We start from the raw sequence: 17500 nt of genomic DNA, 5'->3' as shown, positions 1-17500 counted from the left end.
GCTTGATTTTCGCCTACTGCCTCTACCTGAAGGTCTCCTGATTGAATTTGACCCTTGCTGTGTCTTCCCTCTTCCCCAGGGCCCAGCTTTCCAGACATCCCACACCCCGGGAAGCATCCTGCTGGGCCCTGGATTTGAGTCTGGCTCTGCTCTTAACGAGTTGGGTGACCCTGGGAAAGTCGCCAAACCCCTGTGAGCCTCAGTTTCCTCATCTGTGTGATCGGGATAAAAATACCTTCCTGTTCCAAAGACCAAATGAGCAAATGAATGTGAAGGTGCTTTGTAAATCGTAAAGCAGCACTTCCCAAGCCAGGTTCTGCAGACCTCTGCTCCAGGAGAGAAATTAATTAGCTAATCAGGGGGGGAAATATATATATATATGTCAAGTTTGGGGAAGGCTGGCCTGAACCACATGCACTGGGTTTCTTGACTCTAGGATGTCTCAGAGCCTTTAATTCACCTTGGTGCATTGCAAATCTCCAAGAGCAGGATACAAAATAAAGCTTTCTCTCAAAACCACTTTTGTGAGAGACTACTTATTAACATCTTTTACGTTTCCACAGAACATAGCATACATTAATATTTTTCCTCCTACAAATAATGCTAATCTTTCCACAAGGTTTAGTCCATCACCCAGGTCACTAACCCCGGGTAACACAGTTAATCAGTGTCTGAAAAAGTGTTGCCAGAGGAGCCCCTTCAATCTTCTCAGCACTGTGCTGTGGGGGGCAAGGGGACCTGGTATTCAAGGCCTCTGCCTTCGGACTCCACTCTGACCTCCTGCCATCTTCACGCTGGACTCTGCCCCAGGCAGCCTGGCAAACCCATTGTCCTGTGTATACATTGTTTGTGTTCCTGCCCCTGCTTTTGTCTTTCTTCCTGCCAAGGTGCCTTTCTCCCACCTCTACTAACATGATTGTAACTCATTCTTCAAGACTCAGCTAAGCAAGCCCCCACTTCTCCGTGCAAGTTTTTTAAGCACTGCAACTATTCCAGGCAGGAATACTAGCTCCCAACTCACCTGGAAGTCCCTAGAGGCTGAAAGTATTTTGTATACTTACCGAGTTTCTCCCCAAACCAGGATTTATTTGATTGCCATAAGCCCGACTTTGGGTATGGGTCCTTCTGAGCCGGGGAGTCAGTGGTGGGTTTGTGTGCATGTTCAGTCATTCGGCATACACTTTACTGCTGGGAGCCCAGGGTTGAATAAAACAAGGCGCCTGCCTTTAAGGAACTCTTGGTCGAGACAAAAGTATAAACAATTCATTGCAAGTTAGAGTGTTAAGTGTAATAAAAGAAATAGTGTGGGAGCACAAAATGGGGTTCATGGTGAGAGCAGATGGGGATCAAGACAGATTTTCCAGAAGACAGTCCCACCCTCTCCCCATTTTCATATTACAGAGAAGATGCCAGAGGGGAGCAGTCATGGCAAGGTTATGGGGGGGTCTACCTATAGGGAAGAAAGCACTGGAGACTGTGAGAGGGGGATTTGAGTTTGTTCCCTGGGACACAGGGAGGGAGATCTCAGTGGGGCCAGAGGGTTCGGGCAGATGCTGGAAGGGGGAGTGTGAGGTGAGAGCTGTGCATCCCACTCTCCCAAACACACACGCATATGCATGCACGCGCACACACATGCACATGCACACACACACGTGTGCACGCACACACACGCACATGCACACACACACAGTCTTCGGGAGGAATCCCACTTCCCTGCTTTTCCATCATACCCTCTCACAGACCCGTCTTCCTTTTCACCTGGACTCATTTTTCTTCTCCAAGTCCTCTGTCACCTCCTCGTCCTGGGGCCATCCATCGTGACCTCATTGGAACAGCTCTATGTCTGCTCTCAGTAGCTAGCGGCCTGCTTTGGCGAGAGGCTGGTCAGCTCAATGCCCACTCCCTGTGGGGGGCCCTGGGGAGAAAGGTCAGCCTGGAGTCAGTGTTCTCTCTTTTCTTCTCACAGAAAACCAAAAGAGACGTCAATAACTTTGACCAAGACTTTACCCGGGAAGAGCCGGTACTCACACTTGTGGATGAAGCGATTGTGAAGCAGATCAACCAGGAGGAATTCAAAGGCTTCTCCTACTTTGGGGAAGACCTAATGCCCTGAGAAGCCACTCCAGGTGGAGTTGGGTGATGCTGCAAGAAGGGTGCTGAGATGATGTCTGGTTTCCAGAGGCTCAGAAGGTCTTGAACTACTTCTCCCCCGCGGAGCCCCAGTCCCCTGACCACTCTCTATTTATTGCGTCCCCTGACCCCAGGCCAGCTCCTCCCTCCGTCTACCTGGTGACCAGAAGGCACTTTGGTCCTCGACTCATCAATAATACAGATACATGTCATCAGTTAGCTGGACACACGACAGGGTTTGGTCTGTTGGCAAGCCTCTTTCCACTCCTCGGGGGCTCCTGACAGTGAATCAACTTCAGTTCTTTTACTGCAAAGGAAAACAATATGAAGAACGCAAACACGAAGACCCAGGCTCTGCTGTTGGACATAGCGTCCCAACAACTCTTGCTTCTCATCCCTCCAGCCCCTCGGCCTGCGATCCTCTGCCTTTCTGTCCAGGAGAGGAGACCGATGCTTCTTCAGCCTGAGGGTGGGCACCCTCAAGGCATGCCTGTGAAGGAGAGACCCTGGGAGATGCACAGGTTGGCAGCCTGTGTTGGTTTGCTCTGGAATGGCTCATTCTCGCTTGCTTTGGTGTTCGCGTTGGGGCATGCCAAAGTTGTGGAAGCATGTATCTCATGGAAGAAAGCACTCCTTACAGAAAAAGAAATTTGATTTTGAAGTCTATTAACATTTGAAAACCATATTCTCAAATTTGCTTTCCAGTTGACCAAAAAATATAAATTCCAGCGTTAATACAGGTAGATATCCAAGGGCTAATATGCAATGAGAAACCGGTTGTCCACAGTGTATGCTCTTAATGCTTCAGTGGCACATTGGGCTAGGGCTGTATGAGTTGAGAGAAAAGGAAACTTGTAGTGGTCCTCATTACTTAAGTTCTGCTTGAACACACAGGCCACTGCACTGATGGCCAAGGCCCTGGGGTTCCAGCAAAACTCGGCCCCCAAACTCTCTTTCCAGTTTCTTCCTAAGTTCCCAGCATAAACTCTATTTATTTTCTGCAGCAGTGTGTGATTTTGCACACTTCTACAAAATGGTAGTACTACTGTGTTGTGGTTTTTAAACACTAAACGTGTAAAGCTGAATATGAAATATCTGCTTTTGGAACAAGCAGAACGAGGTTAAAACATGGGTTATGCAGAGGGCACCCAGAGACTGAAGAACAACTTGTGTGAAAACTGATCATGTACCCAGAGGCACTCAGAGGCTTGTTTCTGTGTGACATGCAATGGCAACTCATGTGGACACTATTTAATGGATGTGATGTTACCTCCTGTAGATATGCTAACAGTGTTACATTCTTTGATTCCCAAGGGTTCTCTGTGGCTTTGTGTATATGTTTCCCGGAGGTCATTTGATTATCTATTTTCCTGAACTGATTTAGCAGGGAATGGAATCCATTCCAACTGTTGCACGTGGATTTCCCAGCTGCCCCTAAATATATATACTTGTGAGTGGCAAAGTGGCACTAATCAAGCTTTTTGCCTTTTTGTACATTTGAGATTTTTGTATATAGTGTTTGCTGCAAGGCCTGTGGAATTAATTCATTGAATTTAGAGGTATCAACTGCTGCATGTTCAGGCATATTATAAAACTTTAGTCTATGAAAGAATAATTCTAATAATGTCCAGGTGCAATACTCTGTAAGTGTATTGGTTCAAGTTACCGAGAGATAAAGTGTGTTTGTTTCCCTTTTTTTTTGGGGGGGGGGGGGGGGGGCGGGGAGTTCTTTGTATTGTTTATTTCATTTTGGTTGGTCTTAAAAGATGTAAACATCTATTAAGCTATATTAAATCTCACATATAGTTCTCCTGTGCTCTATTATGCCCTGATAGAGATGGGGAAGAGAAAGGAATGTTTTTGATGGTGGTTTCAAAGCTTGGACAGTGACTAGCTGGAGCCCATAGCGAGAGTTGGTGTCCATATTTGCATCTGGCTGGTCGTAGCCTTTGTTACTAATGGTGACATTCAGTTCTCTTTTGTTTTTATTTTTTAAAAACTCAGGTGTAATTATTATCTGTTCTTACAGTAATTTCAAATATTATGCGATATCAAATTTGTGTGTTTGGCATACCAGTGACGTGATGAAGAACAGTAGATTAACTTAATTTATCTTCGGTAACTTGACACACTAGGGAGAGATTATCTTCTGGAGTTGAGTACAAGCACAGAAACATCTTCATGGTGGCATCATCTCATTTTTTAGGAAGACATGACAATACTGCCCATCATACTCATGCATCACTACTGCTCTCTCCCTTTCTTCTGCTTCCTTCACCATGATGAACTTTGAACAACCAAGCCAGCTCTAAGTGCATCGCCAAATGGCCTTGTCCAAGGGCTTCACGGCGTTCCCGTGTCGGTGGAGGTTGGTCCCTTCCAACCAGACAACTGGCATTTTTGCTGGGAAGTCAAATAATAATACATTCCACCCATCAGCTCCAGGCAGCCAGTCAACAACAGGTCGCCTGGCCCAGAGACAACCCCTGTTCGCACCCAAATATCCAGGCTTGATCCGGGGCCTCCTGCTTGGAGCTGGAGCTGATCAAGTTCTCACACGGGCAGATTCAAATCCCATGGAGTCAATAGAAAAAAGCTTGTGTGTTTCTTGAGTATTCATTGTTTCATTTTAGTTTTCACACGAGTTTGGAAGCGGACACACTGTTACATTTCTGCCAATTCTTTCTAATCTTTCCAGCTCTTTTTTTTTTTTAAGAAAAAAAAAATGGAGTGCAAAAAAAATTGCCAAAAAAAATATATGAAGGATAGCTGTTCTCCTGTGTTCTCTCATTATGGAAGTGAGACATTTTGTGAAGTGGAAACATAGGTTTTTCCTCCAAAGATGAAAAAAACAATGCATTCTTGCTTTAAAAAAAAAAAAAAGAAGAAGAAGAAGGTTAAAAAAAATTACCTCTTTTTAAATTATGTGCAAAATAATTCTGGCTAAATAGAAAATGTATTCAATTTTAGGGATTTTTTTTTTGTATTGTGATGCTTTATTTGTACATTTTTTCCCTTTCTGGATGTAATTTTAATCTCTTGCCATTCATTAGTGTTATTTCATTGTAAACATTATTGTGCCAAATGTACTGTATTCAAAAGGATGTGAATGTGTATTGTTTCAGAGCCTAATAAATGCAATGATGTAAAATCTTACTTTTCAGCCCCAGTGAGCATTTTTCTCTCCTTGCTGAGTGCCAAGGTGACACTAATGAAGCTTTTGCCTTTTGTATGTTAGCGATCCCAAAATTCCAAAAACCTAGACAGGGTTTCAGCTTTTCCTTTGCAAATGTACAAAGGATGCAAATAACCTTATTTGCCTACTCCCCTTGCCAACCCCTGCCTCTGTGCTTCTGGGACCGCCGAGCAGAGGGATGAATGGGGGCCTCAGGGGACTGGATGTGGCTCGGCTTTCTTGGCGTGGGGCTGCCTGGGAGTGCTGGGACATGGGCAAGCAAAGTCAGGCTCTCATTTTTTTGTCTTTTTAGAGAAGCAAATGCTCCATCTCCTTGCACCTGATATCCAGTCAAGCCTCTCTATTACTCAGTCTCTGATCTGCTACCCAGAACCTCAGGTCTTTGGAGTCCAAATGACTCCTCTCGGGCTGATAGCCCCTGTGCAGGGTGCAGACTGGCTGGTGAAGCTCTAGCTAAGCGCGTGGTCTCCTTTCCTGCTCAGCCAGCACTCGTGGCCATCCTGGTGACTCCTCGGCTACCTGGCTTCCTCCTTCACGCTGGGGCCCCTTTCCTGCCACTTCACTCGGGTTGTGCTGGTTCTGCAAGTCTCCTCCTCTTCTTTCCCCAACACAGATTCTTCAAGAACATTTGAAACTCAGAAGCATACTCGAGTACACCAGAAATTGCAATGAACCAAACCTCCATTCCTTAAGAGTTACGGAAATGATTGAAGTTTTGCTATGTGCCATCCTAAGATGAGGCGGATGGCCCACAAAATCATTTCTTCCTCAGAAGCCCTCCAATGACTTGGGTATGTGTATCATGCTGAAAGTACTCCCCTCTCACAGTTTTCTCCCTCTCAGCCACATGGCCTGCCTACTTTGAGATGTAAGCATGGACCTCAGACCCATCCCACGAAGTAGGTTGTTATTTTTATCACATATTTTCCTCTCTGGCCAGGCAGCTTTTTCTAGGTAAGTGACCACCCCAGGAGAAGCCAGTTTCCCATCAGCATGTTTGTCTTATGAATTTAAATAAAAATCAGGAGAAACAAATTAAAAGGAGCTGTTCCTGGAAGGCCAGAGGGCATCTCTCAGCATTTCACAGAGTGAAATATGACCTCTCTCTCCCCGAGTGGCCCAGAAGTGACAACTCCAAAGGCCTGGAGGTGAGAGAACTCAAACCCCCAAATCTATGTGCTCCATAGGTCACACTGAAGCTATAAGAAAAGGCCAGTTGCTGATTAGCATCCCTGGCTTTGGAACCTCTCCCTCTGTCCCATCTACATTCCAAGGCAGAAAGCCAGGCACGGGTAGGCCTGTTCCAGGAAAGACATGGCCACTGGTCCCTGGCAAGGGTCAGAAGGCTCCAGAACTGCCTCAAGAAAACCTGTATGTGTGTGTGACTGTGCCCTAAACTGAGGAACAGCAGGTGTACCAGATTTCTCACCAAGGGAGCCAATGAGCAGATTGCCTGTTCTCTGTTTCCTTGTACGTGAGCACAGTCCTGTGCTTGGGTTACCTGCAGCCTGGAGATCCCCACGCAATAAAAGTACTGAGCCAGGAGACATATGCTTCACAGTGCTTACAGTGGCGAAGAGGGTGGAAAGAAGGCTTTGATGCCACCTTATGAATTTTGTTTTTTGAAGTACTTTTGCCTAGACCAGGATACTACATTTGCGGTATGTTAGTTTTCAACTATAGCTGAAGGGTGACCAGCTGCCCTAAACAGGAAAACACCCTCCAGGAATGGACAGCTAATTGAATAAAGAGCATTTACTCAAGAGGCTACTACAAGGATTTGGCTCTCTTTTATCTCCCATCAGTACCTGGAGGCTTTAGTATTAGCATAAAGAATTCTAGGAAAGGGATTTCCTTATGGAAAATGGTGGCTTGTTAATTAGCATAAAGGATGTCAGAAAGGTGATACTAATGGTGTTTAAGGTAAGTAGATGGGCAAAGATATTTTAAGACAAATCTCTACATTAAAACAAAAACAAACAAACAAAAAACACAGGATATATTATAAGAACCTAGAGAAACTTCAACTTCCCTAGTAATCAGGGAAATGCAAATTTAAATCAAACTGCAATACCACTTCACACTCACCAGAATGCTTAATCAAAAAAATATCAAGTTTTACTAAGGATATGGGGCAAAATGGAACTTTCAGTGTTTCTGACTTGAGTATAAAATGGTGCAACCACTTTGAAAAACTTGAGCAGCATCTACCAAAGTCAAGTGCAGAGCCTGGGCCCAACAGAAAAAGTCCATCAACTGTAGAATGAGTAAATGCACTGTGGAATACTTACGCAATAGGACACTAGATAACCTTAAGAATGAATGGTTATTTCATAAGAAAGATCTACCCACAACAGATGAATCTCTCAGCATAATGTTGAGGTTAAGAAACCAGGCACAAAGGAGTACCGACTCTGATTCCATTTACATCACGTATATAAACAGACATTCTGTGCTGCTAGACATCAGGCCAGTTGCCGTCATGCGGAGGAGAGAGAGTGAGCAGGAGTGGGCATGAAAGGGCTTTCAGGAAGCTGGTTTTGTTTCCTGAGCTGGAACCTGGCAAAAAGTTATGTTCACTTTATGATACTTCATTGAGCTCCGTACCCTTATGATCTGTGCACTTTACTGTTTGAATATTGTATTTCAATAAAAAAATGACCCCAAAATCCTAGGATGACCTTTGTCTCTCTCCCTTGGGGGTGGCACTCTAGGCTGAACCTGTAAACAGCCCGTGTCTCCCTGCCGTCTTAAAGACGTCTTGGTTGCCTAACTGCTATAGCCTTATTCTGTGGCTGAAACAGCGTGGCATTTGTCTTGAGTGGGTCTTTCCTGCGAGACCCTCTCAGAAACACCCAAACCAACAAAGAACTGGAACTTTCGGAATGGTCACAGACTCTCCTGGGCCTGCTTCCTACTAAAATGCCCGTATGTGTGTCTGTGAGGTTGTTAGGGAGTAGCTAAGCCCCCCTTACTGCCCCCCCACACACACACACACAGTTACTGAGATCTACCAAAAAGAACCCACAAACTTGGCTTAGGGCGTCCGCAACAAGTGAGGTTTGGCTTCAGCTTGTTCACCTGGGGCAGGTAACTATACCTTGCTTAACCTGTTTCCACATTTGTGAAATGGTAGTGGTGATAAGACCTACTACCTCAGAGGCCTGTTGCGAAATGTCAGATAAAACTTCCACAGAAGTGTCTAGTACTGTTGCTGTAATTTCTCTTCCCTTGATGAGAGCACAGCCTGTGTCACGTGGGAAGGGTGGCTTGGCCTAAGGAGGGTTGCTTTTCTTTTCTCGGTCTGATTTGTTTTCTCTCATCCCCTTAGCACTCCTGGGGGCACCTGACACCCCCACCCCACCCGTGAAGGACTCTCTTTAGGGCAGGAAGGGAGCACAAGCAGCAAACCCCAGGTGTTGGCCCTCAGCAAACTTACAACCAGCAGGAGATGAGACAGACCCAATGCAAAAGAGCAGCATACGGCAGACCAGAGGGACAAAGAGAGTCCTGCAAATGATGCCAGGGAAGCTCAGAGAAGGGGATTACATTCATGTTATCCTGGCAGGCCTCCTGGAGGAGGCAGTGGCGAGAGGGCACTGAAGGATGAGGAGGACATGGGCAGAGAAAGGGTAGAGAAGGGTTTTCTGGGTAGCCATTCAGCTATGAGGGGCATTGAAGGGCCAGAAGGAGTCAGGGGCCTGAGTCCTAAGGCAATGCTGCAGTAGCCTTCAATATCATGTCTCAACATGAGATTATCAAGGTCATGGCAATCTTTCAAAGTGGTTTGATGGTGTCTCTGAGAGGGCCCAGCACAGCCCTTTGATAAAGGCACCCAGTCTTTGCATGTGACGGGAGAGTTCCTTTCACTACCTACTCTCCCCATCAGATCAAGTAGCTGCTGCCTAAGGGTTAAGATCAGTCCAGCCTCAGTTCTAGGACCTTCAGGGTAAACAGTTACAAACCTCACTCCCTCTCAGGCCTTCTGCACACAGGAGCAGGCAGGTACCATTGGCTGTTTAGGGAGGCTCTGCAAAGGCCCCTTCCTGGGGGCACCAATCGAGAAATCCCATCATTCATGCTTCTTTCTTTAGGTTATTCATCATTAAGTCTTACATTTATTATCTCCTTTGTTCTAGACACTGTGGTAAATACTTCATATAGGAAATCTATTTATACCTCACAAAGTTCCATGAAGTAGATAGAATCCCATTTTATGGATGAAGAAACTGAGGCTCAGAAATTATATAACTTATTTAATCCTTACAACTCCACGGATGTGTTATATTCTCAGGCCCATTCTCTGGATAAGAAAACTAAATCGTCCAAATTCTCAGACCCAGTGACAGGTCAAGTCTGTTCGGACAGGACAAAAATTATTATATTTACACATAAGAACAAATAACACAGAACTATTCATTCTCTCATTTATTCTAACAGTGTTCATAGAGTTCCTACTATGTGCCAGCCATTCATCTGGACATCAGTAAACAAAACAGTAAAAAATCTGTGCCTTCACAGAATTGACACGGTGGTTGGGTGTCGACAGGCAATAAGAACAAGTATGGCCACTAATGAATCATTTAATGTGTTGGAAGACCCAGGCCACTCCTGATATTTGAAGCAAGAGTAAAAATGGAGGTCCAGACCATAGGGCTAAATGTGTTTTCAGTTATAAATCAAGCTATTGTTAAATAAAATATGTTCTAGCTCCAGCTCTTGACAAAGGTACCTTCTGAACAGCCTAGACGGCCAGGTTTGAATTTAGAGAATAGGAGGGGACAATGACGGAGGAGGGACTTCTAAGGGAGAAGAAAGACAAGGAAGGAGGAGACAGAAGCTTCCAGTGGGCGACTCTTCACTGCTCAGGTGTGCTGTGGGCCTTGCGAGGTCTGCTAGGACAATGTGAGTCAGTTGACTCTGCCTCCAGCAGTTTCAGCTCAGCAGATAAAATCAGAGTAAGGGTTGTACTAGAGGGTCCATCCCCACCCTCCCTTGCATCACTCCCCCCATCCCTGACCTTAGCCAAGGCCAGCACCTCCTCTGGAGCTCAGCCTTACCATGGGCTGGGATCACAGGGCCCTGTCCTTGCCTGTACCTCCTTAAGCACTATGGTCCATGCTAATATCCTTTTCAAATGACCCTGCTGTCCACCCCATCCATCCCAGCTGTGCACAGGGGTGTGTTTAACCTGCATCTTGTGTGACTATTTGGTGGGAGAGAGGTAGCATTCCTGGGTGATCCCTGGCAGGAGAAGAGGGAAGTCTGTCTTCCCAAATCACCAAATCACCACCAAATGAGGCACTGAGAGCCAAGATCTGAGTGGAGTGAGGAGCTGAGACTAGCCTGTGCCCGCATCGGGTGGGAAGGGGGAGATGGAGGGGCCTGGGGAAGGGTCAGCAGTCGCAGCTAGGAGGTTATTTTGGCAGAAGTGGAGCGGATTCGATTGCTGTGGGAACGGATGCACCTCAGTTCCCTTGCCCAGGTGCCCCTGTCCCCCGGTGTGCAGTTAGAGGGAAGGAGACTGGCTTCCAAGGTGCCTGCCGTGGGTTGAAGGGCACGACTACCCCTGGGAGATAGCAGTTAGGTTTCCCATGTGGGAAATAAGGGCTCTGAGGCTCACGGAGGTCAGAAACTTGTCCAAGCCACACAGCTAGCCCCTGGCAGATCTAGGACGCAAGCCCACGATTGGAATCTGCTTCTAGTTGGCACCAAAGACCCAGCTGGCTCGTCCCACCAAGGGTCTTAGTCACTGTCCCAGCACAGGTCCTGCTCAGTTTTTGCTTTCTCTTTCCAGAGAAATGTCACCTTCGTGTGAAATGATACGATGGTTGGAAGAAATTAGACTTGTGTTGCTCTCTCTAAAGGCTTTGGATGTGAACACTAAGGCACAGCCAGGAAACGGGCAGAGGCCTCTGGGAGTTCCTTCTCTCCTTTCCCACCCTTCTTCCCGTGCCACCGCCTAGCAGCGCTGAGAGCTGCTCTGCAAGCCCAGCCGCCTGCATCCTCCACCCTCTAGACACCCCTCCCACCACCGAAAAAAGAATCCATCCCTACGGATTATTCTAAGCAGGAAGCTGAGTTTTCAGTTCTCTGGAAAACAGGAAATGCCTCCACGGGTCTGAAGTCTCTTTAGTCACTGTGCCTTTCATGCAGGGTCTGCATCCCAGGCCAGCTGCTGATGGCAGCCCTAGAAGCAAGGTCGCCCTGACCCCCAGCCCCGAGAGTGTGATCCTTGGTGCCACTCATGAGCCGCATCTTTTCCAGGAGCTGGAGATGACTTCTTTGTCTCCTACTTGGGATCCCAGACATTCTGGATTAGGCGAGAGGATGTGGATTGGCAGGGATGCTGTGAGAAGCAGCTCATTAGCTTTGCAAGGAGCAAATACTGACCATAGACGGAGAGCTCACCCTAGCCAGTAACTGACCTCTCATCCCAAACAAATTTACCTCTAACTCCGGCAAAGACTGGCTGACCCCTTACAAAGCCTGACTTCCTAGCCCCTTCCTACTGTCGACTTCCCCATTCTGCCACAGACTGACCCTCTAACCTTGACCTTGTCAAAAACTAACCTTCAATACTAACTACAGCATGGCTTCCTAACCCTGGCCACAGACCAAACTGAAATGCTTGCCAGCCTCCTCATCCATTCACAAGCACTTATTGAGCTTCTACTTGGAGCCAAGTGCTGTGAACATAGCCCTCACAGACCCTACAGCCTGGGGGAGGAGGTGGGCCCCGCACATAAAACTCTAATCAGATTGTGGCTGGGGTGGGGGGAGAAGGTGAATGGAAGCCTTGTCTGAAACTTTGCTGGGTGACTTGGGCTGGTCGCATTGCCTCCATGTGTTCCTCTGCAGTGAAATGAGGTGCCCAGGTGGTGTCCAAGGTTCTGACCCTCAATGGCACATGCCAGCGGTGGAAGCCTGAAGTGATCTAGGATGTGAGACATCGTTGTCGGGGTTGGTGTTACTCTTGGGAGTAGGAAAGCCAAATTCAGGAGGATGTAAGTGATCAGGCACTTTTACTTCTGTGTGGCAAACGAGGGTTTAAGGAATTCCCTCCTCTATTTGAATATTGCTTTCCTGGTTCTACCACAGACAGTGAGGCAGTCACTGGATATCACTGGTTCTTCCTGTCTCAGTTTTTCCATCTGTAAAAAGAGCTGTGACACCAGCCATTCAGGAACTTAAGAGGCAGACTGATGGACCTGTAGTGCATATGGCAGATTGAAGACTTTTGACTGATGGGAACACAAAGCTGAATTCTGGCTATCTATGTGTTGACCCCAAAGGTAGAAGAAATAGAATGATTTGTGATTAAGACCCCCCCCCCACCAAGTTCCGGCAAAGGAGCTGCAAGGTTACGGTTTGATTCCCCAAAGAGCTCCAAGATGGGGGTGGGTAAAGTGTGGACTGGCTCTGGAGGGAATAGACCACCACTTAGAACCTTGGCCCCAGCCTGCCATCATTAATTAATAAGTGATTCTCTTTTTAAGTGCACACTGCCGGAAAGTCCACTGTTACGGAGTAGCAACTTCATGTGTAGGCATTGCCCTGCACCTCACCTGAACCTGACCTGTCATTGGCCACCTGCGCAGGGCCTACTTACTTTACCAGTCCTCCTCCCCATATCTGCTGAGAGCAGGACATTGAAAGAAGGGCAGATACGACTGAAGGGCAGATCCTGACTGTAGGAATCCACCAGAGCAGCTGAAGAGAGATAGGTCTAGAGTCGTGGTTCTCAAAGTGAACTCTGAGGACCCCTGGGGTACCCACAACCTTTTCATGGGGTGTATTAGTTATCTATTGCTGTGTAATAAATTACTCCAAAATTTAGCCATTTAAAACAATTAACATTTATTACCTCATCTTATTTCACAGTAAGTCAGGAATCTGGGTGTGGCTTAGCGGGATGCCTGTCTTCAAGATGTCTCACAGGCTATAGTTGGGATGTCAGCTGGGGTTGCAGTCTCATCTGATGGCTCAACTAGGGGAGGTTCTGCTCCCAGCTCACCACTGGGGTTGTTGGCCGGATTCAGTTCCTCACCGGATATTCTTTGCCAGGTGGGATTTTCCACAGTGCAGCTCACAACATGGCAGCTGACTTCCCTCAAAGCAAGAGAACAAGAGAGGGCCCACTCAACATAAAGCCACAGCCTTTGTAACTCAACCTTCAAAGTGACATCCCACCCCTTTTGCCATATGTATTCCTTAGGAGCAAAACACCAGGTCCAGCCCACACCCAAGGAGAGGGGATTACACAGGGTATGAAGATCAGGATGTGGGGACTATTGGGAGACATTTCAGGGTCTGCCTAGTACAGGGGATCCAGGAGGTTCTCTCTTGCCCAACTCCATATCTCTGTGATTCTGGATTTTCTTCATGTACCTCAACCAAAACACATCATAAGAGAGCTAATGCAGAAGCATATGTAAGAATACAGCTGTCCTCTATTAAGCTGCCCTTTAAAGAGACTTATAGGACTAGAAAACAATGTCACTATATTGATAGATATACCCACATAAATAAAAGCTCTTTGGGGTCCTCATACGTTTTAAGAGTATAAAAGGGTCCTGAGATCAAGAAGCTTGAGAGCTACTGATCTAGAAAGACAGAGTTAGGATACTGCCCATGGAGGGCTGCCCTGGGTGGGGTGAGGGCACTCCCCTGAGAAGCCTCATAGCAGCCAAACATCGTCAGAGGCCTGGATGCCTGGCAAAGAGGTGGTCAAATACAGCAAGTGAGAGGAAGGGCTTACAGTCTAACTTAGGCTTTTTGTAGAGTTTTGCACACATAGCATCTCCGAGTGTTTGCCTTTCCTGCACTTGTGTGCATGTAAGTTCACCATGCACACATATTAGTTGGCATGAGCATACGCGTGCATACGCATGTATGGGCATATCTGGGCAAAGTACATGTAAATGTTGCCGTGTGCATGCATAAGTGTGTGTGCATGTTCCTGTTTGGGCAGAGGTATGCAGAGCCCTGGAAGTGTCCAGGGCCTGGCCAGCAGGTCCAGGGGCACCTGTATGAGGAAGGGATGGTAGAGGATGGGTGGCACGGACCATGACCAGGCCTGTGTGTCCCTGAAATCCCCTCTGCCCTCAGTCTCTGCTCTCAGCACAACTCTCAAATATTTTCATCTGCTATGGGAACTTCCTGTTCAGCTTCCTGTTGTTCTTGGACTTTTTTAGTTTTCTTTTTTTTTTTTTCAAGGTTGTAATTCTTTAATCTGCCTTTCTATTTTGCCCAGAGAAGGACTGTGCTCTCTCCATCCACCTCTGACAGAGGGAGAAAATATCCCGCCAGAACAGGCTAGATCTTGGCTAGAGTTAAATTGAGTACCAGGAATTGAATACCAAGAATAAACCCTTCTTCCCATTAATATAAACGAAGTCTTTAAAACCCCAATTTATTTTGTAGAATATGTTTAATGTGAGGGGCAGTAGGAGGGAAAGAGGCCCGAAGGGGAGCAGAATATGCCACCCCAAAATATGCCTCTTGGGTTTAAGGGTCATTTTGAGCTGATTATTTTGAGAAAGTGCAGACACAGGAGAAACTCCAAAAACCAAGTAGAAGTTACCCTTTCGTAAAGAAAATCTCCATTTGTAGGGGCGTCTCCCTCGCTGTACTAAAATAGAACCACTACCAGAGACAACGTTTTTAACCTGAGAGACTTATCCGCACTACAGGGCAAACTTGGTTTTTTATTCATTTCCTCCTCTCACCTTCCCTTGAATTGCCTCCTCCCCACAAAAGCCCCCAATTCCTATCCCTTTGCTTAGCTCAAGATAATGTATAAGCCTCAACTGTCTGGCTGCCTTTTGAGTCTCCTCTCTGTGTAGGGCTCCTGTGTGTACATACATAATTTAAAAAAATATTTCCTGTTAATCTGTCTTATGTCAGTATAATTCTCAGACCAGCCACAGAACCCAGAAGGTTAGATGGAAAAATGTTTCCTCCCCTATGGGCCTCAGGGCAGATTTATCTGGGGGTCAGGGAGTGCCTGGCTAGGGCCATGCCCCAAGTTTGCAGGGCTCAGTGACCCCATCATTTCTGCCCTCCTCTCACCTTTGCCACTGCCTCTAAAACTGCAGACGGGAAGACAGCTAACAGAGAATTCAGACAGAGGCCAGAGCCCACTCTCAGCTCAGTCCAGCAAGGCCCCAGCCTCACCTCTCTGCCCCGCACCCTCCCCCCAAACGTGGGCCCTGCGTCCTTGCTGTCCCTCTGCCTATGCCCTTCATTTCCCAGCCACCCTTCACTGTACTGGATTCTTTCAAGTTGCAGCAGAAGGTCTCTGGAAAGCCTTCTCTGGAATTCCCAGACCAAGGGGCGAGCTTTGTCCACAGTGCGCCCCCTCCCTCCCAGGGCCCCCCCTGCCTGGCCCCTGTAGCTGCTTCAGTGGTTGAGCCATCCTTGGTTCCTACCCTCGGGATTTCCTCTGTATCCTGGCAGCCCCCAGGGCTACTTCTTCAGGGTGGTGCCCTGGGTTCTGGACCTACCCCCCCTTTTATTCCCACTTCCCCTTTAGATGCTTCCACAGGGAAGGCCCCAGTCTGGTTCTCTCACTGTTACTTGCCTGGCCTGTGACCCAGCACAATTCATCCTATTGAATAAGGATTTGGGTTTTTTGTTGTTTACTCTCCCAAGTGCACTGATACAACAAACTCATCCATATGCAACTGGTAATAGCTGATGTTCTAACCGCCCCCCCCCCCCCTCCCAGAGGAATTTGTATTTTAGCTGGAGATGAAAACCTAACCCAAAGGAATAAATCTCTGACGGTGGAATTTCAGGCACCCTGGAGGAGATGGGGGTAGATGGTGTGCAAGGGAGCGTCAGTCAAGCCTTGAGCTGCCTTTCACCCCTCTTTAAGGCAGAGCCCAGCTGCAAGTGACCAAAGCTAGATAACTTTACCACTCTAGCCTGCCTAAAAAGGGAAACCAGTCTCCTCCAGCTGTTGGTGGCCCAAGAGGGCTCCCACACAGATGGGAACTAGCATTGTTATTTCCAAATATTGTTCAAGTAAAAATGTCCCTTGAGCTCCACCCCTCAACCTATGAAGTCAGATCTGAGGGGTGGGTTGCTTTTTTTTTTTTTTAAGGTAATTTTGTATATAACCAGGTCTGTGAAACTGTCCTCTTGTTTCTAACTGAGTGATTGCCATGATAGGTGCCACATAAATACTTGAAGAATTGAATGAGAGGCAGGGAACACATGTTCTGAGGTCTAAAGGATCTACCACTGTTTATGGAACACTGGGCTTCTTGTATTGGCACAGGAGAAACTCTCCCCCCTTACAGAGTTGTCAGGAGGGGAGAGATGCCAAATGTTCCCAGGGTGGCCCCTTGCAGGACTGAGCGCAGTCCCTAAGAAGGATGTGTAGAAAGAAACTTCTCAGCCCCGTGTCAGAACCTAGGGGAGGGTCAGTTTCTTAGATCCTTCCCTCTCCAGCCTTGCCCCGAGGGGGCTTCTTGAAACTAGTGTTTATGCAACTAACCGAGATTGTTCCTGGCGAGATTGTTCCTCTGGGTTTAGCCCAAGGGAGCAGCATTCCTGGAATCCGAGGTTTCTGTGCAGGGATAAGAGGACAGGACACCACTTGCTGGTTAAACCATCTCTTCTTGACCTTATCTCTGCCCAGACACCTTTGCCCCCAAGGCTGCTGCTCTCTGAAGCCACTGCAGCCTGAAGAGGTGCAGTTTGGTCCGAGAGCCTGTGACCCACACCCACCTCCGAGGAATTCTCCTTCCTCCCCTGCTTCTCTCCTCCACCAACTGCCCTCAGGACACACCTCCCCCCAAACCAGCTCAACTTCCACCGTCTACCTTCATTTGTATTGATACAGCACTCATCACTCCAGGTCCCCGAAACCCCAAGCCAAGGATTCAAGATGGCAGTTTAAAGAGTCTCTACTCCATTAAGCGGAAACTCCCTGTATTTACCTGTCTGTCTTTCCGATACTGAGGACAGCAGTTTGCCCTGTGTCCTCACCTTTCTTATGGATTTAAGAAGAGTTCATTTTTCAATTAGTTCAGCTTTTTACTTGTTGTTAGGATTGAGTGGCAATTTCCAAACTCCTTACATGCAGAAACAGAAACTAGAAGTAACAATCTCTATTTTTTAAAGAATATATATATATATATATATATATATATATATATATAT

At 47.0% G+C, this 17500-nt stretch overlaps 1 protein-coding gene across 1 annotated transcript in view; it reads left to right on the top strand.

Annotated features, from left to right (window-relative positions):
• Positions 1-4843, top strand: part of PRKCE (protein kinase C epsilon) — a 499056-nt gene extending 494213 nt beyond the window's left edge. Inside the window, exon 16 of the mRNA XM_019663544.1 lies at positions 1967-4843. Coding sequence (XP_019519089.1) covers positions 1967-2113 — 147 coding nt within the window. The 3' untranslated portion in view covers positions 2114-4843. The remainder of the gene's footprint in view (positions 1-1966) is intronic.
• Positions 4844-17500: the final 12657 nt, after the last annotated feature.

Source organism: Hipposideros armiger, unplaced genomic scaffold, assembly GCF_001890085.2.
Source record: "Hipposideros armiger isolate ML-2016 unplaced genomic scaffold, ASM189008v1 scaffold_395, whole genome shotgun sequence".
NCBI classification, from domain to species: domain Eukaryota; kingdom Metazoa; phylum Chordata; class Mammalia; order Chiroptera; family Hipposideridae; genus Hipposideros; species Hipposideros armiger.
This window is presented reverse-complemented; position numbering and strand designations above follow the sequence as displayed.